Source organism: Camelus dromedarius, chromosome 18 (assembly GCF_036321535.1).
Source record: "Camelus dromedarius isolate mCamDro1 chromosome 18, mCamDro1.pat, whole genome shotgun sequence".
NCBI classification, from domain to species: domain Eukaryota; kingdom Metazoa; phylum Chordata; class Mammalia; order Artiodactyla; family Camelidae; genus Camelus; species Camelus dromedarius.
Genome location: NC_087453.1, coordinates 209,480 through 237,017, shown reverse-complemented (window position 1 = coordinate 237,017; position 27,538 = coordinate 209,480). Strand labels below are relative to the sequence as shown.

General features: G+C 53.8%; 2 protein-coding genes across 3 annotated transcripts in view; one reads left to right on the top strand and one right to left on the bottom strand.

Annotated features, from left to right (window-relative positions):
* Positions 1 to 601: 601 nt before the first annotated feature.
* SAMD10 (sterile alpha motif domain containing 10) lies at positions 602 to 5,336 on the bottom strand. Of its 2 annotated transcripts, none has more exons than XM_064496866.1 (5): positions 5,173 to 5,336; positions 3,082 to 3,263; positions 2,837 to 3,005; positions 2,301 to 2,401; positions 602 to 2,056 (listed from the first exon to the last, which is right to left on the bottom strand). In XM_064496866.1, exons 1-5 carry the CDS (start codon positions 5,261 to 5,263, stop codon positions 1,994 to 1,996), a joined length of 606 nt encoding a protein of 201 aa, XP_064352936.1. In that variant the 5' UTR covers positions 5,264 to 5,336; the 3' UTR covers positions 602 to 1,993. The 2 variants fall into 2 exon arrangements, with proteins under 2 accessions (XP_064352936.1, XP_031289236.2); XM_031433376.2 differs by having other exon boundaries at positions 603 to 2,056; positions 2,261 to 2,401; positions 5,173 to 5,335.
* A 1,604-nt stretch (positions 5,337 to 6,940) lies between these two features.
* The window catches only part of PRPF6 (pre-mRNA processing factor 6), a 37,161-nt gene continuing 16,563 nt past the window's right edge, over positions 6,941 to 27,538 (top strand). The window contains exons 1-11 of the mRNA XM_064496865.1: positions 6,941 to 7,131; positions 8,648 to 8,816; positions 9,836 to 9,954; positions 12,409 to 12,487; positions 12,943 to 13,119; positions 13,328 to 13,483; positions 18,755 to 18,849; positions 19,302 to 19,458; positions 20,283 to 20,445; positions 25,096 to 25,214; positions 26,126 to 26,344. Coding sequence (XP_064352935.1) covers positions 7,061 to 7,131; positions 8,648 to 8,816; positions 9,836 to 9,954; positions 12,409 to 12,487; positions 12,943 to 13,119; positions 13,328 to 13,483; positions 18,755 to 18,849; positions 19,302 to 19,458; positions 20,283 to 20,445; positions 25,096 to 25,214; positions 26,126 to 26,344 — 1,524 coding nt within the window. The 5' untranslated portion in view covers positions 6,941 to 7,060. The remainder of the gene's footprint in view (positions 7,132 to 8,647; positions 8,817 to 9,835; positions 9,955 to 12,408; positions 12,488 to 12,942; positions 13,120 to 13,327; positions 13,484 to 18,754; positions 18,850 to 19,301; positions 19,459 to 20,282; positions 20,446 to 25,095; positions 25,215 to 26,125; positions 26,345 to 27,538) is intronic.

Genomic DNA, 27,538 nt, shown 5'->3' with positions numbered 1-27,538 from the left:
TTGCTGTGTGGGTATGTGTATCAGTGCATGTGCTGCCACACGTGTGTTTCTTATCTAAGTGCATTGCCCTGTTGGGGTGCTAAATGAGGACCCCAGGAGATAGCTACTTCAGATCTCTGAAACCTGTGAATGGACTTTATCTGGAAAAGGGCTTTTGAAGACATAATGAAGTTAAGGATCTAGAGATGAAGAGATCATTCTGGGTTATCTAGGTAGGCCCAGTGACAAGTGTCCTTGTAGGAGGGTGATGATACCACGGAATCCAGGGTGGAGTGATGGGAGAACCCGGGATAGGTAAGGAAGTGTTTTCCCCTGAGCCCCGGCGGGAGTGCTGTGCCGCTGAATTTCAGGCGTGCGGCCTGAGGAACAGTGAGGAAGTCCATTTCTGGTGTGTTAAGCCTCCCAGTTGTGGTCATTGGTTACAGCAGCCCCAGGAACCTAACACACCTGTGTCCGAGCGTCTGGGTGCGGTCCACAGGGCTGAGCCCTCCTTCTTAGCCTTTGCCAGCTAGCCTGGCAGGTCCGGGCGTAAACAGGCACCCCGCCAGGATGGAACACCACTGCCCCCTGGTGGCCACAGCTGGAGACAGCTGGTCCCTGACTCCCTACCCCACATGCCTGGTTGGCCAGAGCGGGACACCACACTTAGGTCGCTTGAGAACCGGGTTTATTTCTGGTCTTTTTGTCAGAATGTAAAAAAGTTAGCACAGAACAAGGAAGACAAGACAAGCATGGTGGGGCCAAAGGGACAAGACAAGGAGGGGGAAGGAGGGAAGGGAAAGGGCTCCCGGAAAGGGAGCTGTCCTGATGGCAGGAGGTGGCCAGGGGCACTTGGGGCAGCCAGACAGTATAAGGAGCTTCCCGTGGGGGACACAAGGGATGGGAGGCACCAGGCGAGTTGTTCGAATTCCACTTGGGACCTACACACCCAGCCTCCCATCCTGAGGCCAACTCAGAGCACAGAGAAGGGGCTAGAGGCTCAGCCTCATCTGTCCCTGAGATTTTCAGAGTCCCCTAGGGGAGTAAGTGGGCAGAGGAGCAAGAGGGTGGGGGTGCCAGGACCACTCTTGCTATCCCTCTGCTGGGCAACGCCAGCTAGCCCCAGACCTGGGACTTTCTGGCCCACAGGGCAGTTGCTCAGATGCTGGCTGGGTCTCCAGTGGGTGGGGCATGGGATGCAGCCATCAGGACAGTTCTTGTGTGGACCCGGGATTTCCTGGGAAAGGGACAGTGGGAATGCCCACCCATGACTATGCCTCAAAGGTGATCTCCGTGACCCTGGGAGGAGAGGGATGTTTCCAAACCAAAGGCCAGGACACGGCTGAGCCCAGTGCTGGGTATGGGGTGTGGGGTCCTCACTGTGCCACTCGGGTCTCGGGTGCGTGTCCCAGTTCCCGCAGGTAGCCGAGAGTGTGGTGAGAATTTATGAGAATAAATGAGTGAAAGCACTTGGCCCGCTGCCCTGCCAGGCCAACACTGATGCCCATCCTCTGGGCCGGGGAAGGGGAGGGCACACACCAAAGGGAGCCTTGGCAGTTTGTCCCACCTGTGCAGGCAGTCCTCTGGGTGCTTGGGGAGGGCCTAAACAGGGGGCAGACCTCCAGCCCTGGGAGAGAGCAGGATGCCTAAAGGACATGTGACTTAGCAGGCGATGGAGGACAGACATTAACGGGGTGAAGGGAACATAAATAAGCAGGCTCCCTGGGAGTCTAGGGGACGTCCAAACCCTCTCTGGCTCCAGGTGGCTGTCCTGCATGCTGCCAGCAGCACCAGGGGGTGGGCCTGGGCTCAGGTCCTAGGACGAAGGGCCACACTCAAGCAGCCCCTGCCCGCCCAATCCCAGGCACAGCCCAGAATGCACAACCAGAGGTGGCTGGAGGTGGCAATTCTGGTCCCACCTGTCCACGGGACTGGCCTCAGCCCCTGGGGCCTCCTGCAGGGTCCCAGAAGGGCTGCGCAGCCAGCTCTGCCTCGTCCTTGTCAGGGGCTCCGGTCACAGTGCTGAGGTCTGGGGTTCAAGCCTCAAGCAGCAGCTAGGACATGTTTCCAAAGGAAGCTACGGGGTGGATGGGGGTAAGGAGGGTTGGGGATCTCCAGCATCATCCACTCTGCCCTGAGTGCCGGATGGACCTTACTGGGGTCCCGCACTGCTGAGGTCAACTCACCCACCCTACTCTGGGACCTCAAAGCCCAGCCCCTCCCTCCCTGCCCCCCCAGGCCTTTCCAAACCTCTCCGGCACTCCTGGCCCCTCCCACTGACCTTGGCTGAGCAGCTGCAGGCTCCGCCCCTCCTCGCGCACCTGCAGGCGCAGCACCTGCTGCAGCACCTCCTGCCGTTGTGCCTCCTGTGCCAGCCCCATCCGTTGCAGCTTCTCTGCATTCAGCCGCAGCAGCGCCCGGCCTGGGGGGTGGGGAGATGGGTCGAGCCAAGGTCAGCATCCAAGGGGCTTCAAGGGCAAAGGCAGAGAGAGAGAAGGGGGAGGGGGACACAGAGAGACTCAAAGACAGGGAGGGAGGGAGAGAAGGAAAGATGGGGTGGGTGGGGGGAGGCAGAGACACAGAGGGTGACTCAGAGAGACAGGGAAAGAGAGGGAGACAGGCAGAGGAGGACAGGGATGAACAGAGACTGGCCAGAGCAAAGCCGGGTGCAAACTGAAGCAGAGAGACTGGGAACAACGATGAAGATGATGCTGCAAAGAGACAAAGACCCAGAGGAGAGAACGACACAAAGAAGACAGAAGCGGGGAGGGGCAAGGGGGCTCTCTCTCTAGTGCCCCTGGGTCCCTGGGCCTCCTGCACCCCAGCCCCTGGAGCCCTCCAGCCCCCAGGCCCACACCGGTGATGGCGTGCTGAGAGAAGGCCTCCACGTAGACGAGGTAGTTGTGGGGACAGTGCTTCTTGAGCCACTTGCAGACGTCCTGCTGACTCCACAGGACCACCGGCCTCGTCAGGCCACCCAGCGAGGGACTCGTGTGGTATAGGCCATAGTGGTCAGAGTACCGGCCCTGTGGGGAGAGGGGTGGCTGGTGGAGCAAGGTGGTGAGGAGGGTGGGGGCTCAGGGGGGTGTAGCAGGTGGGTACCTGGGGGGCCTCTGTGCCTGGCTGTTGCAGGAGCTTGACTGGCCGGCCGCCAGCTGCCCTCTGGCTGCGGGAGTCGTGCCATGTGAGGCTGGTGCCTGGCGTCCGAGGCAGGTGGCAGGGGATGCTCTCGGCAGACACCGTGTGCTCCAGGAGGGTCCGACAGAAGCTGAAGTGGGCAGTGGCTGCAGAGCAGGGGTGCTAGGTCAGAGTGGTCAGGGCCAGGCCAGAGGCTCCTTGCCCGGAGCCAGCTTCCTGCTCGGCCCACTTTCCCTCCGCTGCTTTCCCACTAGGGGTTCCCAAGCCCCCAAAGCAGATGGAAGCTTGCGAGAACTGTCCTGAGGACTCCACCCAGCCCAAAGCTGAAGAACTGGAAACACCTCTCCCAGTTAGAGTCCACAGTCTGTGCTCTGGGGAAAGGATAGATTCTGTTTAATTAGAGAGAGATATGCCCACCAGGAAGTCCAGCACTCAGAGCCAGGCGAGGGGCTACCCTGAGACAGCCCAGCGCTGCCTTGTCTTGGGCTGGCACGTGCCACATCAGACCAGGGCCCGTGCACAGGACTTGCCTATGAGGAAACTCTGGCCCCATAGTCCTGGAAGACCCTGTGTGGTGGGGAGACCCTCATGGGTGAGCTACCCACCCCTTGTCATCAAAGGCACTCAGTCTATGCCACCAGACCTGGCGTTGGAGGCTTGGCCTCTGTCCTGTTGTGCTCGCTGGCTGTGACAAGAAGCCTGAACTTTGGGCAAGCTGACGGGGTTCCTGCTCCCTTACCTCCCACAGGCCCCTGGCCCCAGGGCAGCTCCTGTGCATGGAGGGTGTCCAGAGGGCATGGGCTGCTTCGTAGAAGCGGGCAGGGTGCAGCCAGGTGCTCAGGGACCAAGGGTGATGCCTTGTGCTTTATATTCCAATACCAACTTCATTACATTCATCAAGTTTTGGTTTTCCCGTAATTTCTGTGCTGGTTGCTGACATGACTCCGGGGAGGGCAGGCACCTGGATGGGCCCCTCCCAAGATCTTGCACAGGTCTTGGTACACAGGAAGTGCCCAGAAACATTGTGAATGAATGGCTGGATGCAGGAAGGCTCTGCTTGGTGTCCACAAGTCAACAGAGCCCTAGGGAGAGACAGGAAGTGGGACCCAGCCTTGCCCCCATCTTTATAGCACATAGGCCCACCAGCAGGATCAGGCTCCCCTTCCAGGGTCCTTGACCTAACCCATTCATCAGGAGAGTGAGAGACCTTCCCCCAACAGATACAGCTCACCCCCCCCACACACACACACACTGAGGGCAGGGTTTGGTGATGTGCCCAGGAGGTCTCGGTAATGGGGGAAACCCACATCTTACTCCCCCTCCTTCCACCCCATAAGATGCCTCCTTCCTCCTCATATTTGCAACTTTGTGAATCAGAAATTTGAGGTCTGGGGTATGAGACAGGGTGTGGCCAGTGTGGCGGCACGGAGGTGGCTTCTAGTACCATGGGAGAAGACTTGTTCTAAGCCAACACCGGTCAGGGGACAGGCGCCTGGGTGACAGGGCTTCGCCTAGCTGGGCCTCATACCAGCCAGGCCCAGGCCAGAGAACCAGTTGGACGCCTCTGCCTGTGCCGCACCTGTCCCGGGCCCGCCAGACCCCTCCCATTTCCTGCCTGCGCTCAGGGGGGATCTCCATCTGTTCAACAGTCCGTCGCTCCCTCCCAGCCCCAACCTCAGAATTCCAGTAGGAAATGGGGTGGGGGCTCCTGAGACCGGCTGTGGCCTCGGCCACCACTCTGCTCCACTGCAGGGGCTGGGGAAGATTTTCTCCGCGCAGAGGAAAAAGTGACCGCAGGGTGGTGCTAGCCTGGGGGACAGGAGCCCCCGCAGGTCACCTCCCCCTAAGGCGCGCTGATCCCTAAGGCCTGACCGCCGCCCCTTCATCCCCGCCCCAGCGCAGGACAAAGACACCAGGGACCCTGTTCGGCCAGGACGCACCCACGACTCCGAATGCAGCCGCCGTTCGGAGTCCGCCAGGACCCGCCCCTGTCCCTCTAGGTCCTCAAGCCCCCAGCCCGCGATATCCCCCGCTCCCGGGTCCAGTCCCGCTCACCGTCCACATCCCGGCGCTCCCCGAAGCCGGTGCGCACAGCCCCGGCTCGGCCTCGCGGGGGGCTCAGTTTGGTCCTCAGCTCCGTGAACATGGGGCCCGCGGGTCCCCAGCCCAGCCCGTGCACACGCCCCTCGCCGGGCGCAGGGCGGCCCGTGCGGCCAGCGGGGAACGCGCGCCGCCGCCCCGCCCCAACCGGCCCCGCGCCCGGCGAGTCTGCGCGGCGAGGCACCTGCCGCTGAGCTTGAGAGCGGGGCGCGCTCCGGGAGCTCCGAGTTTTGTCGGCGGCGCGCGGACCTGCGTACGCGGAGGGTGTCTGCCGCGGCGAGGGGCATCCGTGCGCACCCAGGCATGGGACTGTGCACCTACAAGGGGTCCAGGCTCTGAAGGATCTGAGGCAGGGACGTAGGGGTGCATTAGTTCCCTGTGTGTGTGGAGGGTGGGGGGGTATCCTACCTGCTTCTGGGACCCTCTGCCCACTGGGACCCAGGTCGAGGGCCCAGACCCCTCCACCCCCATGTCCCTCCATTCTCCCACGTCGGTTTACTTACTTATTCCTTTATTCGTGCATTCTCTGGGCCTCTCCGGAGGGCTCTCCTTCAAATAGCCACTCACTTTCCTAGAGAAGCCAGTTTGACCCTCTCTTGCCCCCCACCACACTATGAAGGTCAGGAGGGCAGCTGGGGTCTCTCTCTTTCCCTCTGTAGCCCCAGAATCTGACTCAGTGCCCACGGTGTCACTCCAAGGGGCTCAGCTGGGAAAAGGGAGGAGAGAGAAACTCGGAGGAGGCCGCAGCAGACAGGAGGGATGTGTCTGGTTCATGACCCCTGTGAGAAGTGTTTGGGTGGGCTGGGGGCTACCTGGTCCAGCAGAAGACCAGACTTGTGACTAGCTTTTTGCCTGCTCTGCCAAAGAGACCGAAGGCTCTCCCCAGGTGTATGTGGGGGCCAGAGGATGTCCTACACCCACCCCAGCAAAGGTGCACACGGACAGGCAGACATGCATGCATAGGACAGTCTTGCGTATCCACCTAAAACATGAACACAGATGATCTGACTTGCACCAGTGCCCACCAACACACTCAGGTAGATTTGCACTGAATCCACCCACATGCTGTGACCGCCTATGCCCACACACTGACTTACTCTGTTGCATTTATTTATTTTCATCAATTAGCTGCTTAGGGTCTGGGTTCCCACCGTCATCGGAACCACCAGAATCACCGGGATGTTCAGGGTATGGTGGGGGTGTGAGTGGGGCTTGTATAGGTACCAGCGCCAGGACCGAGCCCAGAAATCTGAGTGCGAAGAGCCAAGGCAGCAGTCTGCACATGGGGGCACCGCAATCACCGCAATACACACCGCACAAGCTTACACACTGGCTAGGTGTGCAGCCCGCTCAGATGTGTTAGGCCCTGCCCCAAGCCAGGGCGACTCTGAAGGGCAGGGTGGGCGGCTCAGGGGTCCCTGACGACGGGGCTGGCTTAGGGTGGAAGGGGACCCATGGGTCCTGCTCGTACAGGCACGTCTCGGAAATGCATCGAGAACAGGCAGTGAGAAGGGACGCCCCAGGCTCAGCGCCGAGGTCCTGCGGAGCTAGTCCAGGAAGATGTCACCAGCCCACCGCGCCGCGAGCAGGCGCTGCCGCGCGAGCGCTCGCCGCATCTCGGCCTCTCGGTAGCGTCCAGAAACCACTGGAAGCCGCGGGAAGTCGCGTTTCGGGAACTTCCGCCCGAGGAGTCCGTGGTGGGCGGGGCTCCGCTCTGCTTCCGGGGCGCGGGTGACGCAGGCCGGCGGCCTCTTCCTGCGGCGGGGCCTGGGACAGCTGTGGTCTTTCGCCTCGGTCGCGGCCTCTGTCCCGTTCCTTCCCGGTCGTCGGTATCACCAGCGCCATGAACAAGAAGAAGAAGCCGTTCCTGGGCATGCCCGCGCCGCTCGGCTACGTGCCGGGGCTGGGCCGGGGGTGAGGCCTGGGGCGGGCCGCGCGCTGGGCGCAGGGGCCCGCGCAGGACCCGCCGGAGGCGGCCGGGTCGGGGCAGCCGCCGGCGGCGCGGGGAGGGCGAGAGTAGTGCTTGCGTGGGGTCTGAAGGGTGCCGGGCGGCGTGGCGCGGTCCGTGAGGGAAGACGGGCGCTTTGGGTTAGGACAGACCCGAGGGAGGCGCCTGCCGCCAAGGGGGGGAAACCTGGACTTCGCGCCTCGGCTCCGAGCCCGGTTTTCGTCTCCGAGGTGGGTGGTGACACCGTCTTGCTGTCGCAGGGGCGAGGGGCCGAGTCCCTGTCACGTAGTCAGAGCGCCGGGGCCACCCTCCCCAGGCCGGGCAGACCCCCGGCCTTGTCGTGAGCATACCTGATTCTCTCCCCACCGCCCCGGCCACTCGCTGTGCCGTGTTGGCCGTCATGCACTGCTTGTCCAGACTCCCAGCTCCCCAAGGCCGGATGGCATGTGTGAGGCGTCAGAGTCCCCCGTGCCTGCCACACAGATGACTGCCATAAATTGAGTAAACAAGCAGTCATTGTCATCCTGTTTGTTGTTCGTTTGGTTAGGAAGGAAGACGGTTGTTTCTCCCTTTGGGCATATTATGGGTGAATTATGTTATGGATGTCACAATCTGGGGTACACACAAGTCTAAGATATTGACACCATCTTCTGAGAACCTGTAGTTTACTAGGAGAGATGTGGTATTTGCATAAATAAGTACACAGAGGAACAGATTTAGAACTCGGGTTCTAGCAATCAACATTTGAGCCAGTTTGGGGTAAGATTCAAGGTTAGGAGACACTGATGTTTTCTATGTTGGGCAGTTGAGGAAAGATATGAGGCATGGAGGAAGAGGAGGGAATTGCCAGGAGTCTCTGTGAGTAGAATGTGTAGTGGGTGGAGGTCACAGGAGCCAGAGCTCCTGCAGGCACTGGAGAGGCAGAGCTGTGCTGAAGCAGAGGAAGGTTACCTGCGGGGGAGCTAACTTGGTTGCCAGCTGTGATGGGAGGAGGGATTTTGGAGGTAGACCCGAAGGACTTGGTGATGGCGGGGAGGAGGCAAAGCTCATGCCGTGGTGCCCAGGATGCACCGCCACTGTCAGCTGAAACAGCTCAGAGCAGCTGCAAGGTGGTCACAGAAGAGGAACTCTGACTGGGCCAAGGGGTCTGAGGTCCTGCTTGGATTTGGAGAGGAAGGTGATTAGCAGGTTGTTGAAAACGGGAAACTGGGACTTGGATGAGGAGAGGGTTCTGGTACCTTGGCGAATCTCTGTCAAGGAGGTTGGAGGGTGGCAGAAGATGGCCTTGGTAACCACCTCAGGTTTCCCTCCTGAGGAGAACAGATCTTTGATGTTTGGGAGCACGGCCTTGTGTGGTTCCTGCCACCGGCACCTTGGGAGGTTTCCCAGAGGAGTTGGAGGTGCTGTCACATGGCTGCCATGGAGGGAAGAGCCCAGGGACAAGGCCAGCCAGATAATCAAGCATCTTGGGGTCTCCTGCAGTGCCACTGGCTTCACCACCCGGTCAGACATCGGGCCTGCCCGCGACGCCAATGATCCGGTTGATGACCGCCATGCGCCCCCGGGCAAGCGGACGGTGGGGGACCAGATGAAGAAGAGCCAAGCTGCGGACGATGATGACGAGGACCTGAACGACACCAACTACGATGAGGTGACCCGTGCTGGCTGGCTGGCCGGCGCCCACTTGCCCCACTTCTCACCCTACTTCTCACCCCACTTCTCACCCTGTGACCCTGTGCGCTGCGGGCACTGGGGGTGGCGGGACACTTGCTATCTCAGCTGCTCACGGACTGGGGGGCTCGCTCAGTGTGAGGGGGAGCAGGAAAAGTGGAAAGAAATATACACTGTCTTCAGAAGAGGTGCGCTTGCACATGTTAGAGCTGCTGTGTTGGGTTTTGTCTCGACCGGGCTTTAATAAACATTTTAAGTGGAATTGGTGGTAATATCTGCTTTCTTTTGCTTTAGCAGTCATCTTCTTAGTTGGTATTTGGTCAGCTGATGTTTTTTACAGGCGTGTTATGACAGATGGCATTTCTCCCCAGAAGAAAAGATTTTTAAAAATTCAATTCTGAAATAAATTTTTTTTATTTTGTTGTTTGGTGGGGGAGGTAGTTAGATTAACTTATCTGTCAATTTTTTAGAGGAGGTACTGGGGATTGAACCCAGGACTTCATGCATGCTAAGATGTGCTCTGCCACTTGAGCTATGCCCTCCCACCTCAGTTCTGAAATAATTTTAAATTTACAGGGACTTCCAAAAGTAACATGAAGAATTTCTGCATCCCCTTCACAAGCTTTTCCCCATCTCACATGACCCAATACTAGTCTTGAGGGAGGTTGAAACTGATGCAGCATTGTTAACTAACCTCCAGATCTTTTCTGAATTCTACTGGTTTTTCCACCTCTGTCATCATGCTTCTGGCCCAGGACCCAGTCCAGGATCCCACGGTGCATCTGTGTCCCCTTCTGTGTCTCTTCTGATTGGTGCGGATACTCTGCCTCTCATGCCCTTGGCTCTTGAAGAGTACTCATCAGCTCTTTTCTTATCCCTCAGTTTGGGTTTGACGATTTAAAAAAATGCTTAGCAAGCATTTTGCAGCCATACGTGCTCTGTTTCTGCTGGTGGGGGCTGTGCTGGAGGAGAGGCTGATCTCTGTTGTGTGCTTCTCAGTTTAACGGCTATGCTGGGAGCCTCTTCTCAAGCGGGCCCTACGAGAAGGATGACGAGGAGGCGGATGCTATCTACGCGGCTCTGGATAAAAGAATGGATGAAAGGAGGAAAGAGAGACGGTAAAGCTCTTCACACTCTATTTATCCAACTTCTAAAAAAAGTTTTACTTTGGTTTATTTCAGACTTGGAGAAAAGTTGCAAGAATAATATGTGTGTCTGCTCAGCTTTGCGGTCACCTGCGTCTTTCTTTAAGGCAGTCACACTTGGAAAACCCTGGGCTGTTGCAGAGTAGCCTGGGGACTGGAGTGGAGAGCTTTCTAGAAGTCAGCAGAATTTGGGGAATTAGTCTGACTACACGTCAGGGTTACCATCTTCGAAATGTGTGTGGTGATGTTGGTCACTGTGTACTAGGTAAATTAGAGGTTAACTGAAGATGGCAGGTGAACATTTCAGTCCTTGTGGGCAGGTGCTGTGTCTGGAGAATCTCGGTCCACACAGCAGGGCTGGGCTGGGCTGGTGGGGACAGACTGCGTGAGCCTGGGGGAGCGAGGCCCAGGCAGGCCGAAGGAGGATGTGCCTTGAGTCTTTGGGGGTCTGTTGAGGGAAGACCGCTCTCCCGCAGGGGCCCTCGGGTGGATGTGCTGCATTGAACTTAGTCCAGCACGTCTGCTGTGTTGATGTCACCTCCGTGGCAGCTTTCTGATTCCTTGTCCTTTCTGGGGAAATTTATGCAAAGTCAGCACAAGGTCTTGCAAACTATAATAAGTTTTATTACTTTATACTTTTTTAAAATGTTTTATTACAGAATGAATACATTCTTATTGTAGACTATCAGGGCAGTGAGAGTAATTGTGGATAAGAGGATAACACTTACTTGTAAGTCTGGAATGTAACGGTTAACATATTGGCTCACTTTTTTCTTTCTGTTGCTCATCATACGTACAATTTTGTTACTTCCCATAATATATGTAGAATTTTAAAAATTTTCACGGTTTTTTTTCAAGATTTTTTTTTTTTAGAACTTTTTTGGTACTACTTAATTAATTAATTAGTTAACCAATTTTGGGGAGGAGGTAATTAGGTTTATTTGTTTATTTTTTAATGGAGGTACTGGGGGTTGAACCCAGGACCTTGTACATGCTAAACATGTGCTCTACCACTGAGCTATATCCTCCCCTCAAGATTACTTTAGAAAAGAGAAATACTGCTTTTCAGTGGAGGTTTAGAAAAATGTTATTAAATCAGTGTGAGTGAATTTATATATGTATGTATACATACATATATAGTAATTAAATGTGCATGGTTCGTGTATTAAAGAAGGTTTGATTCCAGTCTTCTGGCATTCATTCATTAACACATAGAAAGTTGTCGTATTAAGTGGTTTTAGGGAAGTGTAGTCTTTTGAGAAGTTTTTGCGGGACAGACAGGTAGAGGGAGCAGTGGGGCGGACACGCATGCCCTGTGTGGTCTCTGTGCTGCACACAGTTTGCACATTTGCTTCTTCTGCATCCGCAGGTGGTCTTCGCTGGGCCCCTCAGGGTGTCTTCACTCCAGCACCGAGTAGTCCGTCTTTGTTAGCCAGTCCACATCCCATTTTCCCTGCTTGTGCCCAGAACAGCATAGAACTGCCTTTTCCGGGCCAGGACACAGTCGGAGCCACCCCTCAGCGTGTGTCCCGCCTCCGCCCATCTCCTCAGGGTGCCCTTTTACTTGTTACGCTTTCAGCATTTCCTGAGGAATGGAAAATTGGAGCCTGAGGCTTGATTAAAATCTTCGGCCAGAAACGGAACGTCTTCGGCCAAAAAACCTGGCGGGGATGTCTGTGTGTGCTTTCTGTCAGGAGCCATGATGTCAGACTCATCTCCAGCCCACAGAAGGGTGTTTGTCTTTTCTAGGCATTCATTTGTCGTAATACTTTCACATTCCCACCTGACCTTCTAGAGGAAAGTGTACATCTCAGTGTTGGGAAGTCTTAGCTGCTGGGCTCATGTCCACTCCAGTTTACCCTGCTTGGTTGATACTTTGCCAGTTTCCCACTGCTCTTTGTGTTCACATCTGACCTGGTCCTAAATCACCAGCAACCTAGGAGCTCTCAGTTCCTGGAGGCCAGTTAGCATGTGGGTGAGGATATAGACCATTAGTTCTGGCAGACGAGCAGTGGACAGCTGGTTTGTTGCAGGTGACTTGACTTGGAAGGGTGGGAGACAGTGACAGATTGAGCAGAGAGTTGGATGGACAAGTGGAGCAGTGGTTCAGATTTTCTTCTGAGTTGAGTATTCATGGGATGGCCCTACGGAGTTTTGTAGAATTTTAAAGCAGTAAACACACTTGTGTTCAAATGCAAGTATTTATCAGAGTAAGACAGTGGTTTTTTTTAGTGAATTTCTGCATGTTTTCATTTGGTAGAGAATTGAATTATTTGTGAATATATCCATTGTTGCCTTAAAATATATTTGATTTAGGTGCTGAGTGTGTGGAATTACTCTTTTGGTGATTTAATTAGGATTAGTAAAATGACTGTTTCAGTATGCACATCCAGTATTTATAACCTATGCACGGATTTTACTTCCTAGGGAGCAAAGGGAGAAAGAAGAAATTGAGAAATACCGTATGGAACGCCCCAAAATCCAGCAGCAGTTCTCAGATCTCAAGGTGAGCAGATGGGTGGAACTGTTGCTCACACGCTGCCCAGCAGAGAGCAGACTGCTCTGGGGTGAAACTGATGAGACTGTGCTAACTTTGCTTTTTGTTCAGTTCACATGGAAGGAAGGTCCCTTCTTTGTGTGTTTACTTACACGTATATGCAGGCAAAAGCCTCTCCTCACCAAAAAAGTTGGGATAAATGAGTTTACTTTCTTTGTAACTTTAACTCCATTTAGATGTAGGGTTTTCTAAACTGTGTCTTCTGGGCTTTGACAGTTTGCGTCTGAGTGAAGTAGAGCTGGTCCAACAAGTTGATTTTCCAAATGAAAGAGATAACTGTCTTTACATCAAACTCTTTTCTAGGGCATAATGATTTGGGGAACAAGGGTCTGGGAAAGCGTAGTTTTTCTTGTGCATGTGAAATTCTGCCAGAGAATTAATGTTTTGGGGGCCGACGCTTGCAGAGGAAGTTGGCAGAAGTCACGGAGGAAGAGTGGCTGAGCATCCCTGAGGTTGGCGACGCCAGGAACAAGCGCCAGAGGAACCCACGCTACGAGAAGCTGACCCCTGTTCCCGACAGCTTCTTTGCCAAACACTTACAGACTGGAGAGAACCACACTTCGGTGGATCCCCGACAGACTGTGAGCATCTGAGGAGGGTGGCTCCTTTCTGGTGGGAAAGATGAGTGGTGGGAGGGGCGTGGGGTGCTGGAGTTGGAGGAGGTGCTCCTGCAGGTCAGCAGCTGTGCTGCGCAGCAGTTCCCGCATCAGGCTACATGGAGGGATTTTGGAAAGATGAGGTTCTCCCATGTGAAAACACAAGCCAGCATCTTATGCTTTCTCCCCTCAGCAATTTGGAGGTCTTAACACCCCCTATCCGGGCGGACTGAACACTCCATACCCAGGTGGAATGACTCCTGGACTGATGACACCTGGCACAGGCGAGCTGGACATGAGGAAGATTGGCCAAGCCAGGAATACCCTGATGGACATGAGGCTGAGCCAGGTGTGGTTTGTGTCCCGTGTGGGTTCCTGTAGATCATATCAAAAGGTTTTTTGTTTTGATTCTTAAGCGGATATATATTTGTGAAAAGTTCATCTTTTGAAGTGCTTTGTCACAAGTTAAGCAGACCAATGATGACATACTGGTCCTTGTCCCTTTAGGAAAAGTGGCAGGACTCTGCACTCTGGCCGGCCTGTGTAGCCACCTATGGGGTGGGCGCAGGGGCAGTGCACTGAGTGCCAGCAGCGGAGGGCCAGCCCCCGGTGTGGTTCTCCTGCTCCCTCAGGCCTCAGGCCGACGCAGGTGATGGAAGGCTGCTTGACGGGCGCCAAACGAAGGCCACATGGCTTCCCACTGACATACCAACACCCTTCCCACTCCAAAAGCAGTGATTGTGCATGCTTTCTTCCTGCACCTAGCAGTTGTGCTGGTTCCTAGGGGCGTGCTCTTTGTTCAGTGCTCGTGAAAACCCTGTCTCATCCTGACGTGCACATCAGAAACCGTGAAGGAAGTCCTTTTCAAATTTGACTACGTGCAAATTACAAATGTTTGCATAATAGAAAGCACCATAAAGTCAAAGGAACCAACACACTGAAGAAGAGTCATCATGCACATGAAGCCCAGAGGCAGAGCAGCGTGTGTGTAGGGAAGCGTGTCCACCCAGAGGCGTTTGCACACGCCAAGGACGTGTCCAGGGCTCCACACCTAAGCCACCAAGGAACGCTTTGTGTAAACATTTTTAAGGAAAATTTTCACACATACTTAGAAGTAGAAATTAGTAGAGTGAGCTACTCAACCATTACTGTTTGATGCAGTGGTAAATTTTTAAATTTTTATTGGATTTTTGCTGTACTACTTGAAATTTTTATGGTGAGCAAATGTTTTGCAGTAAAAAGAGCTTAGAAACTTACAGATCTGAAAAACTACATTTTCATGTTACTAAGTATGTATTTTATAAATGGGAGAGCAGTTCGTTGTGTGTGAGTATCATGGTTTAATGTTTGATGGGCCTTTTGGGTGGTTTCTATTTTTTTTTTTGCATTTTTGTATGGTCAGTTCACAATGTGTCAATTTCTGGTGTACAGCACAATGTTTTGGTCATATATGTGCATACATGTATTCATTTCCATGTTCTTTTTCATTATAGGTTACTATAAAATTCTGAATATAGTTTTCTGTGCTGTACAGTATAAACTTGTTGTTTATCTGTTTTATACATAGTAGTCAGTATCTGCAAAATCTCGAGCTCCCGATTTACCCCTTCCCACCCAGGTTTCCCCTTTTCCTGTGATCACAGACCCTGTTTTGGTGAGCTCCTTGTTTTTCTATCTTTGCAGGTGTCAGTAATCATTTTTATAGTATCTTTAGTGAAATTGTTGGATCTGCATATTTTCACTTAAGTGCAGAATTGTCACTCAGAGACAAGACATTTCACACTCAGCGTCATGGGTGAGCATGCCTGGTCACACCAGGTCATGGTGATCACATGGTGGTCACACCATTGGCAACCCTGGTCAGAGGGATGTTGTCTTTGTCTTGGCCAGTCTGAGGGGCACATCCCTCCCACAAGCCCCCCACTCAGTCTGCACTCCTGTTCGGGGTGGAGCTGAGCCTCTCTCGTGTGCTGGTCCCTGGCGCCCCTTCTGTGAAGTGCCTCTGCTGTCAGTTGCCCGCTTCCCTCTCGACATTGTTTTATTGCCAGTATCATTTATGTTTTCGTGTGTCTTTTTTAGTTCATTATTGCTTTCACACTTTTGTGTGGAATATAGAAATACTTTCTGTAAAAAAAAACTTTATTATGGTACTTTTTTTTTATATATAATGTAAAGTTTACATTTTTAAGTGTATAGGTCAGTGGCATTAAATGCATTCATATTGTGCAGCCATCGCCACCATCTGTCTCCAGAACTTTCTCATCTTCCCAAACTGAAACTCTGTCCCCATTTAGACACGAACTCTCCATCGCCTCCCCCAGCCCCTCGTAACCCCATCCTGCTTTCTGTCTCTGACTTGACTTCTCTAGGAACTTCAAATGAATAGAGTCGTACAGTGTTTGTCCTTTTAGGACTGGGTCATTTCACCGAGGCTCACTTACGTCCTCAGGGCTCGCCCACGTTGCAGGACATGTCAGGATATCCTTCCTGTTGAAAGCTGAACAGTACGACACTGTATGCCTGCACACAGCACATTTTGTTTGTTCACCTGTCACGACGCTTGGGTTGCTTCCACCTTTTGGTGGGATTTGGGGTGGCTGCGAGCCGTACTGCTGTGAGCCTTGGTGTACAAGTGTCTGACCAAGTTCCTGTTTTCAATTCTTTTGAGTATATACCCAGAATGGAATTGCTGGATCGCGTGACAATTCTAGGTTTAATTTTTGAAGACCCACCATACTGTTTTCCACAGCAGCTGCACCGTTTTAGATTTACAGCATGGCAGCGCTGCACAGGGGCTCCAGCTTTTCCACGCCTTTGACGACGCTTGTTGTTTCCCGGCTTTTTGGTGGTAGCCGTCCTGATGAGTGTGAAGTAGTGGTTTCCATTCGCATTTCCCTGCTTGGTGATTTATATCTCTTCCTTGGAGACGTGTTTGTTTAAGGCCTTTGCCCATTTTTTTTAAAGGACTTTTTTCTTTTTAAGAGAGCTTTTAGATCACAGCAGAGTCTCGAGGAAGGTACAGAGATTTCCCACATGCACACACACAGTCTTCCCCGTGGTCAACATCCTCCACAGAGTGGTGCGTTTGTTAAATTCATAAATCTATGTTGTATCTCATCATCACCCAAGTCCATAGTTTGCACTGGGTGTGAACATGATTCACGGTGTTGTGTGTTCTGTGGGTTTGGACAAGTGTGCAATGACACGTATCCACCATTACAGTGTCACACAGCCGCTTCACTGCCCTCAAGGTCCCTTGTGTTCCGTCTGGTCCTCCCTCTCTTCCTCCCTCTCTTCTACCAACTTCTCATCTTTTACTATGTCCATAGTTTTGCCTTTTCCGGAGTGTCGTATGGTTGGAACCTTTTCAGACAGGCTTCTTTTACTTAGTTATATTCATTTAAAGTTCCTCCATGTCTTTTTGTGGCTTGAAACTTACTTCTTTTTAGCTGAACGATATTCCACTGTCTGGATGCACCCCAGTTTATTTATTCATTCACCTGCTGAAGGACATCCTGGTTGCTTCTGCGTTTTGGCAGTTGTGAATAAAATGCCTGTAAATGTATGAGGTTTTTGTATGGATATGAGTTTTCAGCTCTTTTGGGTAAATACCAAGGAGCGCAGTTGCTGGATCGTGTGGTAGGAAATCGCCAGACTGTCTGCAGAGTGGCCGCTCTGTCCTGCATCCCCGGCAATAGCGAGCGAGGGTTCTTGCTGTGCCACATCCTCGCTGGCACTTGGTGTTGACAGGGTTCTGGATTTTGGCTGTTCTGATAGGTGTGTAGTGTTATTCCATTGTTGTTTTAACTTGCATGTCCCTGATGACGTGACGTGGAGCATCTTTTCATGTGGTTTTTTGTCATCTGTGTATCTTCCATGGTGATGGGTCTGTTAAGGTTTTTGACCCGTTTTTTCATTGAGTTTGTTTTCTTGAGTTTTAAGAGTTCTTTGTGTATTTTGGATACCAGTTCTTTATCTGATGTGTCTTTTTCACACGTTTTCTCCTGTCTGTGACTTGTCTTTTCATTCTCTTGACAGTGTTTGTCACAGAGGAAATTTTAAATTTAATGATGTCCAGTTTTTCAGTTTCCTACACGGATTGTGTCTTTGCTGTTGTATTTAAAAAGGCATTGCCAAACCGCAGGTCATCTAGATTTTCTCCTGTGTTGCCGTCTGGGAGTTTCAGAGTTTCGCACTTTACCTTTAGATCTGTGGCTCGTTTTGAGGTAACTTTTGTGAAGGGTGTGTGGTTTGAGCCTGTGTTCATTTTTTTGTACCTGTGTGTCTAGTTGTTTCAGCACCATTTGTCAAAAACTGTTCTTTCTCCATTGCATTGCCTTTGCTCCTTTGTCAAACATTAATTGACTGTATTTATGTGGGTCTCTTTCCAGGTTCCTTATTCTGTTTCGTTAGTCTGTTTCTCTTTTTCGGGGGTGGGGGCAGCAATACCACGCTGCATCGGTGCAGCTTTATCGTACGTCTTACAGTTGGGTGGTGTCCTCCAGCCTTGTTCTTCTGCTTCAGTGTTGTGTTGGCCTCCTCTCCGTGTAGACGTTAGAATCAGCTGGTGTGGATCCACGAATAACTTGCAGGGATTTTGATTGGGATTACAGTGAATCTTCAGGTCAAGTTGGGAAGAACTGACTTCTTGACGATGTTGAGTTTTTCTGTGCATGAGCATCTAATCTTTCTCTGTTTATTTAGTTTTTCTTTGAGCTCACTCATTAAAGGCTTGTGGTTTTCCTCACATATACCTTGTATGTGTTTGTAAGGTTAGTACCCAGGTGTGGGTGATGTTGGGGGCACTGACCCGTACGCGACGGAGGGTCTTCGCGTCCTGGGATTCAGCCAGCAGCTGATCGTTGTAGTGCTGCAGTACGTGTTTAGTGAAAAATTGCAAGTGCGTGTGGACCCACGCAGTTCAAAGCTGTGTTGTTCGAGAGTCCAGTGTTTCACAATTTTGGGTGCTAATGTAAGAGCTGTGTTTTTAATTTCAGATTGCTTGTGTTCGTTGCTGGCGTGTAGGGCAGTTGTTGACTTTTGGATGTTAACCTTGTGTCCTGCAGCCTTATTAGCTCTTGGAGGTTTTTTTTGTTGATTTTTTCGGATTTTGTACATAATCAAATCATCTGCAAACAAAGGAAGTTTTATTTCTTCCTTCCCATCTGTATGCCTTTCATCCTTTTCTTATCTTGTGTTTTTGCTCATTTTTCACTCAGGTTTTTTTGTTGTTGTCACAGTAACTTTAAGACTCACAACTAGAGAGAATGATACAATGAATTGCTACGTGAAAACTTAAAGAACGTTAACTGAAATAGTCTTACTTTATGATTTCTGGGTTTCACTCATTCTCAGGTGGACCTTTCTTATGTGTTCATTTTAGTTTTTTCCCCTAAGACTTTTACGGTTTCAGTTTTTGAATAGAAATCTTTGTTCTGTATGGATGAAATTTGCATATTTCATTACAAACTATTGTTTAAGTTAAAGTTGTTTTTACTTTCAAAGTTTCCATATCCATTGGTAGTCAGGACTGCGGGAAGGGGCTCCTGGGACCCTCTAAGGACTTTGTTTCAGGCATTCCTGGCTCTGTCTGACCAGCTCTGCCTGGCCTGTGTTGCAGGTGTCTGACTCAGTGAGTGGGCAGACTGTGGTCGACCCCAAAGGCTACCTGACAGATCTGAATTCCATGATCCCGACCCACGGAGGCGACATCAAGTGAGTGCCTGCAGAACCACTGGCCGGCGCAGGCTCAGGTCTCCTGGAACATTTTGGATTTCATTTGAAAAATAAGCAACCAAAAGAGGATGTGGATGGTCTAAGAAATACATAGTGGAGTAGTTCAATTTTCTGTTTAAAAGTATCTGTGTCCATGTCCATTCACTGTGGACATTAAATGTGTTGAAATGACACTCCAAGTCTCTGCTCGCTGAGCTGGCGAGCAGCTTGCTAGTCGTGTACCAGGCCTCTGACCTCGACCTGGTGCTCAGGGCCTGTTTGCGTGTGTGTTAATAAGCAGGCTTGGAAGGGTGCTGATGGAGTTTTGAGTTGGTTTTATCACTGGGGCATCAGATTTGCTGGTTCGGAAGTCATGTCTGTAGTGGCCCCTTGGTGGGCCAGGCACACCCTCAGCAGGTGGCGGCCTGACCCTGTGCTTTCTTGCCTCTCAGTGACATCAAGAAGGCGCGACTGCTCCTCAAGTCTGTTCGTGAGACGAACCCTCACCACCCGCCAGCCTGGATTGCATCGGCCCGCCTGGAGGAAGTCACTGGGAAGCTGCAAGTAGCTCGGAATCTTATTATGAAGGGGACAGAGATGTGCCCCAAGGTAGGGCGTCCTCCTGGAGGGAAGGCTGCCCAAGCCCCCGAGGGACCCTCAGTGTCTATGCCACATGGGCGCCTGTGGGAGTGAGCTTGGCTTAGAGTCAGCTGCCTGCCTTTTGGTGTTTAGGCTGCAGGCAGGTAGGGCAGGCGAGGGAGGAGGGAGAGTGGGAAAGGGTCTCTCCTGCCTGTGTTTACGCGGAGTGAGTGCTTGACTGGGCTAGTTTAGTAGCAAGATAACCTTAACCAGAAAGAGCAGAGTCGGTCAGCCCGTCTACCTCCCCTGACGTTAGAGACCTAGAGGCGAGTGCTGACGCTTAGGGGCCCACCCCAGCACTTTTTCTTGGAGCGGCGTGGTTAGATAAGCTTCAGAAGGCCCTGTGAGACCCTCTGAATGACCGTGTGCTTGCTATGAAGACGGGGGTACCCTTGACTAAGAAAGATGCCCCGTGGACCCCGGCCCAGGACATGAGGCGTGTGTGGGACCCCCACGGCCACCTGCCTGTGCGTCTCCACCTGGTCCGTGGGTTGACGTCCTATCCTGGAGGGCAGGCTCTCCTTTCCTTTCAGTGTTGCGGCACGTCTTTCCCCACCGGACACAGACATGTCATGGCCACGTTCCCATGCGCTGGTGTTATAGGGGGTCTCAGGTGCAGGCCTGTCTGAGGCTGAGCTGATGGACTTCCATTTGACTGTAAAACCTGGGTGCCGTGGATCTGATGAACCCAGCCCTCCTGTTTCCAAGGCCTCTGTGTGCGCTTCCGGGGGTGCCCGCTGCTCTGTTGTGGCCTCCAGCCTTGGACACTTACTGTTCTGTCCTTTACTCTACAGAGTGAAGATGTCTGGCTGGAAGCAGCCAGGCTGCAGCCCGGGGACACCGCCAAGGCTGTGGTAGCCCAAGCTGTCCGTCACCTCCCGCAGTCTGTTAGGATTTACATCAGAGCAGCAGAGCTGGAAACAGACATTCGTGCCAAGAAGCGGGTTCTTCGGAAAGGTGAGCCCCGCTTAGGGAGGCCTGTCAGGAGCGATGCGCCTGTGCTGTGTCCCCATGAAGAGTGTTGTGTCCTCCACTCCAGTGCTGGGCTCCTGGGGGCAGCTTCTCTGCTGCTTCACTCAGGCTTCTGCTGGACAGCTCAGGAATGGTTAGCGTTCTCCAGGCCTTTTTCTGGGCTGGGTGGCTTCTGCCCTTGGACCCTCTGTCAGGGAAATTTCCACCCTGACTCGGGTGCTTGGGTTGAGATCACACTCCTGCCTTTTCCTGCCATGCAACCCGCAGTGAGTTGGGCAGTTGCTCTGGCCCAGTTCTTCCTCAGGTGCTGAGCTTGGACAATGCTCGTCCAGGGCTTGTTTCCTGGGCCTGATGAGGTGGTGTGCAAAGGGTGGGCAGAACCGCACTGAGCAGGATGTTAGTTAAACTCCTTCCCATCTCATGACATTCCTGCAAGGCAGCGCACTGGCAGTATGTGCCACTGGCTCATGTCACACTGAACGGTTTGCATGCCCAGGAAACGGAGTCGACCCAGGAGTACCTGCCACGGTGGAGCTTTCGTGGGCAGTGTGTTTTTTGTGCCTGTGGAATTGAGAGCAGAAGAGTGTCACTCCTTCCCCAGAGCTGTGTACCAGGCGCTGCTCGTGATCTCTGGTCTGCCGCAGGTGCTGGTCAGAGGGCTGCTGTGCAGTGAGCCTGTGCAGGTGGCTGTGCTGCCCGCGTTTGTAGCAGGGGAGAAAGAGGTGCATTTTGTGGAGTTGAGGGCCGTTTTCCGGGGGAGGTTTCTGGCTCTTGTTCTTAAGATGTGTGTTTGAACCATCAGAGAGAGGCGTGTGCCCTCAGTCATTCAGGGATTACCGGCGACGTCTCTGACTCTACTGTCTGTTTGATAGGGGCCAGGTGTTGGCCACCTCACATGTGACCCTGACTGTGCGTGAGTGTGTGTGTGATTTCAAGTGTGTTGTCCTCTCTCGGGTCTGGTTTCTTGATTGTAACCCTGTTGCATGTTAAGTGCTCAGAGCCAGTCTCAAAATGAGGCCAGAAGCAGAAAGTTAGCGCCTGTCTTGGTTTATTAAATCAACTTATCTCTTTTCAGCCAGGAAAATAGTTCTCTAATGACAAACACATTAAACTCTGGGTAATTAGCAATATTTATTTAGGAACGCTCTACTGAATTTTCCCTGCCACAGTGTGATGAATGGTCGAATGTCTTTGTGGCCACTCCGCCTTCACCATTTCCAGTTGGCTTCACATTTGGAGAGGGGATTGGGCATGAAGGTGGGGCCTTCAGGGGAGCATTGAGTGCCTGGTTTCTGGGCTGTCCTGGGCCTAGAAGGGAGAGGGCCTCCTGGCTCTGCTGGCTCAGGTTGGCCGAGGTGGGGACAGCACCCAAGTGTCCTCCCCTTGGGGCTGGGCTGGAGAGCACAGTGGCCTCTGTCCACAGGCTGTCTGGTTCAGACTACTCTCGGCCTCTGGGGACACCTTGGCAGGAGCCAGGCTGCTCAGCTGAGGTTGGTTGTGACACTAGCCCACAGGCTGTTGATGAAGTGCCCCGGAGGAGTTCCCAGTCTTTCCCCAAAAGTGGAGCTGGGGTCCTGGGCATCGTGCCCGCTGCTGGGTGAGGTTAACGGGCCCAGCTGAGTGTTCTGTGCCTTAGAGACTGAGCTGTGCCGGGTGGGGAGTGCAGGAAGAAGATGGGTAGCTCTGTGCTGGCTCCCTCCACTGGCGCCCTACCGGGTCAGGCTTCTTTCTCTGGACGTTTCTCTGAAGGCGCGGTGCCTTCAGTGGTCTTGCTCTCTTGGGTTCCTGTTAACTTTAACTCCGAGAAATAGGGATGTTCAGTCAGGACTCTGGGCTCCAGTCGTGGTGTCCCCTCCTGTACATGGTGGCAACTCAATCCCCTGTGGGAGTCAGGCCACTTCTGCAACCAGGGCTGGTCCAGTGGCCCCAGGAGGCCTGGGATCTGGGCCCGCCTCTGCTTTCAGGGCAGTGGACCCACGGCCGTGCGCCTTCGTGGACACATCTGCCCTTGGCATGAGAACTCTCAATGGCAGAGTTCAAACGTGGGGATGGAGTCAGGCTCTCCCAGGGCTGGTGACAGGCAGCCCAGAGCCACTCGAGCATCAGCGCTCCTCTGTGGACCTGTGTGTCCTGTCTAGGGGAGGGCCCAGCTGCAGGAGGTTGTCTGTCATGGTGTCTGTAGCATCCTGTTGCTTCAGGGCGCTTCTCTTGCTGGTGCCCTGCGTGCTCAGCAGATGGCCTACAGCTCTACTGGGCGGTGGACTGGATGGTGAGGTGTGGTTAGGTCGGGGAGAATTGGGGGCCAAGCCCTTTGCTGCACCTCTTTTGCTGTGAAGTGAGTTCTTAAATACGTGGTGGGTAACTCCACAGACGGTGGTGCTGGCAGAGCCCTGCAGGCAGGGAGGGCCAGTCCGACCCCATAAGAACCAGCGCCTGCCCCTCCAGATGGGACAGGTCTAGGGTGTCGGCTTGGTCTGGCCTGGGGTGTACTCAGCTCAGTGGCCGGCAACGTCAGAGCCTTGTGAGGGGATCCTGTGTGGCTGTGACCCTGTCTCCATGGCGCTGTGCGCGGCCCCACAGAGCAGACGGTGGGCCTACTGCACCAGGATGTGAAGCTTCCTCCTCAGAACCCAGACTTCCACCGGCTTCCTTCCGGCTCCTGGAGGCACAGTCAGACCTCTGCTGCTGCCTGAATCAGCGTAGGTCCGTCTTCTAGCCCTCTCGGTTGATCAAGGGGACAGTTGGGTGAACATTGGATTCCAGGTCAGGCAGCTGTGCTGGTGCGCCGTGCAGAGCCCTGTGTAAGGCGTGCCGGTGTCTCCTCCTTAGTCCTGAGGTGATGAGTGTAGGGCCGGGGGAGGTGCAGTGGGTCAGCCAGTGCTGGAGCATCGGCCCCAAGGCCCGGGCAGCCCACCTGGCGCCGTGCCTACCTCCGCTCTGCCTGACCCAGGCTGCGCCGCATCTGCTCTAGCTGTGTGCTGGTCTCAGAGAGTGACCAGTCAGTTGAATGAACCAGGTCACTTGTCACTCAGCGTCCCTAAGCCAAGGGTCTGGTCTCTGCCTGGGCCCAGCAGCCAGCCAGGGGCTGCCAGTGTCTGCAGGAGAGAGTAGCTTTGTCCCACAGTTCTGGAGGGGCTCTGACTCCCATTAGGCCTCCCCTGAGGCCCCTTACGGTGCCCTGGCTGCCCCTGGGAGACCAAGTGTTGTTGGATACGTGAGGTCAGAAGCAGCCTGGCTGCAGCCTGGACCTGCTGCAGAGCTGTCTGCTGCCCTGCTCACCCCCCACCTGCAGCAACCTGAGGTTTTCAGGAAGTGGGTAAAGGGACACCCCGAGGCACTGTTGACCCCTGCAGAACCCTGCCCCTGCAGGCTGGGGCATCGCCCACCATGGCAGGTGGCTCTGGAGTGGCAGCTCATTGTGCATCATAGAGGGAGGTCCCTGTGAGCCCTGAACCATGGGAATCTCTGAAACCCACTGAGGGTGGGCCCCTGGGCTTCACGGGGTGTGTCCCCACCTCTGGCCCACTTGTGTTGAGCACCTGGGTGTGTCCTGCTGCTTGCTCACCAGCGTGACGGCCGCCAGCCAGGGACTGGCGTGGTGTGCTGTGCCCTGGGTGGCCGCTGACTTGTTTGGCTGTTGGGGAGAAAAGGGGCACCCTGTTTTCATAGGGCCTATGAAAGGGAGAAGCCCCATCTCCCTAGACACAGGAAGCGGGCTGTTTCTGCTGGACGGACTCTCAGGGTGTCACACCCTGGCTTTATCCAAGTCCCCCAGTTGGCCCCAGTCTTTGCCCAACTTCACGTGAGAAGCTTTGTGGGTCCGCAGATTCTGCAGCATTGAATCTGAGGTCTGCTTTCCCTAGCCTGGCCCATGTGTTTTCAACAAAGAAGAGCTCTGTTGGAAGCTGCCTTAGAGGTGTTCTGGTGTCGTGCCGTCATCAGCTCTGCGGTCCCTGTCCCTCTGCCCGGGGCTGACTGGAGGGCTTGCTTCGCCCTCCCTGGTTATCCCACTGCAGGGCTCCGCTTATCTGCCTTGTGTTTGGGGCTTTTCAGTTAGTTCATCTGAAGGCTCTGCTGCTTAAACAAAGGTTTGGAAGCTTCTGGACTGCATGATGTGGTAGCCTCTTCTGAGAGTGGGTCCCCTTCCCCGGTGTCACTGCGTGTGCCTCTGAGGCCCCCCTGCTGTCAGCGTGGAGCAGCTCCTGGTGCCTTGGCTCTTGTGCTCCAGGAAGGAGCCTCAGATGCACACAGCCTGGGCAGGTACAGACCCCAGAGCCATGTCCGCTTTCTGTTCTGTGGTGTCGGCACGCCCGCGCCTGCAGTCTGTGCAGTGGGCCTTCCCCGTGCGGGGTTGCCGTCTCCCATCTGCACTGTTGTTTGTCATCGACTGTTAAGTGTGGGTGGGCCTAGAGGTGACACACAGCCCTCTCTGCTGCCCTTGCTGACTCAGGGTGTCGGCGCTGGCCTTGTCTGTGTCTGTCCCAGACCTGAGGGGTCCATGTGAGGCCCCGGCCTGTCACTCAGGCCAGAGATCATCTGGCCCCGCCGGCAGCAGCATCCTCGGCGACACAGACACGGTGTGTTGCTTTCGCTTCCCCTGTTCTGTGACCTGGTTTCTTGTTGGCCCTCTCCCAGCCCTTGAACACGTTCCAAACTCGGTTCGCTTGTGGAAGGCGGCCGTTGAGCTGGAAGAGCCTGAAGACGCTAGAATCATGCTCAGCCGAGCCGTGGAGTGCTGCCCCACCAGTGTGGAGGTGAGTCCCCGCCCCGGGGCCTGTGCCTGAGGTCAGCGTCCAGAGTGGCCTCAGCTGGGCATTGAGCTCCGCGAGGCTGTGGTTTCTGGATGGTAAGGCGGTGTGAACCCACGGGCTACTGCCCTGTCTCACGGCTGCTGGGCAGCGTGGTCGCTCGAGCTCTTGGTGGAAGTGCGGGGGCAGCATCCCAGCTCACCCCTCCCACTGCAGAGAGTGCTGGGCTGAGCTCTTTCTGGGCCTTCCAGTTCAGCCCAGAGTTTGTCAGTGGGACCTGGGGAGGGAGGGACAGAGGAGACCAGTGGGTCTTGCTGCCAGCCCAGCGTGGGGTCAGCTCTGCCTCAGAGCTACTTGGATTACTTTACTTTTAAGCTTTCTGGTTCACAGCATTCTCTGCAGTGATTTTTAGTTTTCGTTTTATGATATCCAGTATGTCTTTAATTATCCTAAGGGGTATTGTGAAATTCTCCAAACAAAATCAATCTTAAGTTATTTACATAAAAATAAATAGAGCCCATACACATTTTTGGTGATGAAATATCGTGGAGTCAACAGCTGGGGTGTGAGAGTTCCAGACGGCTGAGCACCCCTGTCCTTTTAGCTTGTGAAGGCAACGGGTCCTGCTCACTGTCCTGACACCTGCAGTGAGCCTGGCACCCTGGGGACCTTTAACCAGTGCATGGAGCGTGTGACCGAGAATCTGTCAGCTGTTCACATTAATCAGTCACTAGATAGTCAGAAGCATAACCATTGAATAGTCACCAGAGGAGGTGAAAAGTGCTGCTGTGTGCATTAATGGGCCCTGTTTAAATGGTCAAGAGCTTTTACAGAGAATTTGTGCAAGTGTGGGAGGCCTGTTGGGGTCCGTGTGACCTGGCAGGTTGCAATGAGTGCTGTCCCTTCTCCCCACACAGCTCTGGCTTGCTCTGGCGCGGCTAGAGACCTACGAAAATGCCCGCAAGGTCCTAAATAAGGCCCGTGAGAACATCCCCACAGACCGGCACATCTGGATCACGGCTGCCAAGCTGGAGGAAGCCAACGGGAACACTCAGATGGTGGAGAAGATCATCGACCGGGCCATCACCTCCCTGCGGGCCAACGGTGTGGAGATCAACCGGGAGCAGTGGATCCAGGTGAGGTCGGCACGGGCTTGGGAGTGGGGACTGCGGGATGTGACAGATGGCCCTAGAGGAGGGCCTTCCCTGGCTGACCACACGATGGCTGAAGCGGAGGGCAGGAGGGCGCGAACATCTGCAGAGATTCCCCAGCCGCTGTCTTCAGAGAAGTCAGGAGACAAGCAAGCAGGCACAGGTGTGGCCTTTCCTCACGTGATCACATGTGGCTCTGCATGGAGTTAAAACCCAGAGTGCGTCCGGGGGTGGGTGCTGCTCTGAAGAGCTTCAGCACACAGACGCTTGCAACCGGCCCCGCTTTCTGAGTAGAAATAGTAGGATCTAAAAGAGAACGAACCTAGGGCTGCTTTCACTCTCCCTGTCTCCTGACTTCTCTGCAGACAGCGGCTGGGGAATCTCTGCAGATGTTCATGCCCTCCTGCCCTCCGCTTCAGCTGTCGTGTGGTCAGCCAGGGAAGGCCCTCCTCTAGGGCCATCTGCCACATCCCGCGACTGGGGCGCTGCAGGGCAAGCCCCTGCGCTTCCCCCAGTGCTCCTCAGGCTCGGAGGACAGCCCAGGCCTCCTGCGCCCTCCCTTCTTCCTGCCCATGCTGCCATACTCCCCTCAGCGCCCCCCGGCCCCCGCTGTCTGCCCCTGAGCTGTGTGGGAGGAGGTGGCCCCCCTGTTCTGTCCCCTTCCTGGGTCTGGGCGCAAGGCCTCGTGGGCACCTCCACAGTCTGGTCGTCTGGGCTCAGCCGCTTTACCTCCTTAGTGTTTGAACCATGTTCCCATTTTCGATGCTCTCATTCCTCTGTGTGGATCCCGGTGTCCAGCTGGTTTCACCCTCCTTCTGCCTGAAGGGCTTTCTTTAACATTTCTTACAGTGCAGCCCTGCTGGTCAGTTCTTCCAGTTTTAAATGTCTGGAAACAGTCTTTATTTCATCTTTGTTTTTGAAACATACTTTCTCTGGGTGTGGAATCCTGGGTTGACTACTTTTTTCTTCCAGTGTTTTAAAAGCAGTACTCCCCCACCCTCTGACCTGCATTACTTTTAGCAAGATGTTTGCTGTCACCTTTTTGCCTCTTTATATAGTATCTTTTTTCCTTTAAAAATAATTTTAATTAAAAAACTAAAAAATTTCTAAGTTAAAAAATTTCTAGCCTGTTTTAAGATTTTTTTCCTTTATCATTGGTTTTGAGCAGCTTGTGGTTTG

Bases quoted from the DNA above. Each gene is read 5' to 3' on its own strand.
- SAMD10 (XM_064496866.1), bottom strand. From the start codon at position 5,263: ATGTTCACGGAGCTGAGGACCAAACTGAGCCCCCCGCGAGGCCGAGCC. The intron at 2,402-2,836 runs GTGTGGGCCTGG...CCCACCCCCCAG, and splicing joins CTCTCAGCACGCCATCACCG to GCCGGGCGCTGCTGCGGCTG. The intron at 2,057-2,300 runs GTGCGCGAGGAG...TCCACCCCGTAG, and splicing joins AGCAGGTGCTGCGCCTGCAG to CTTCCTTTGGAAACATGTCC.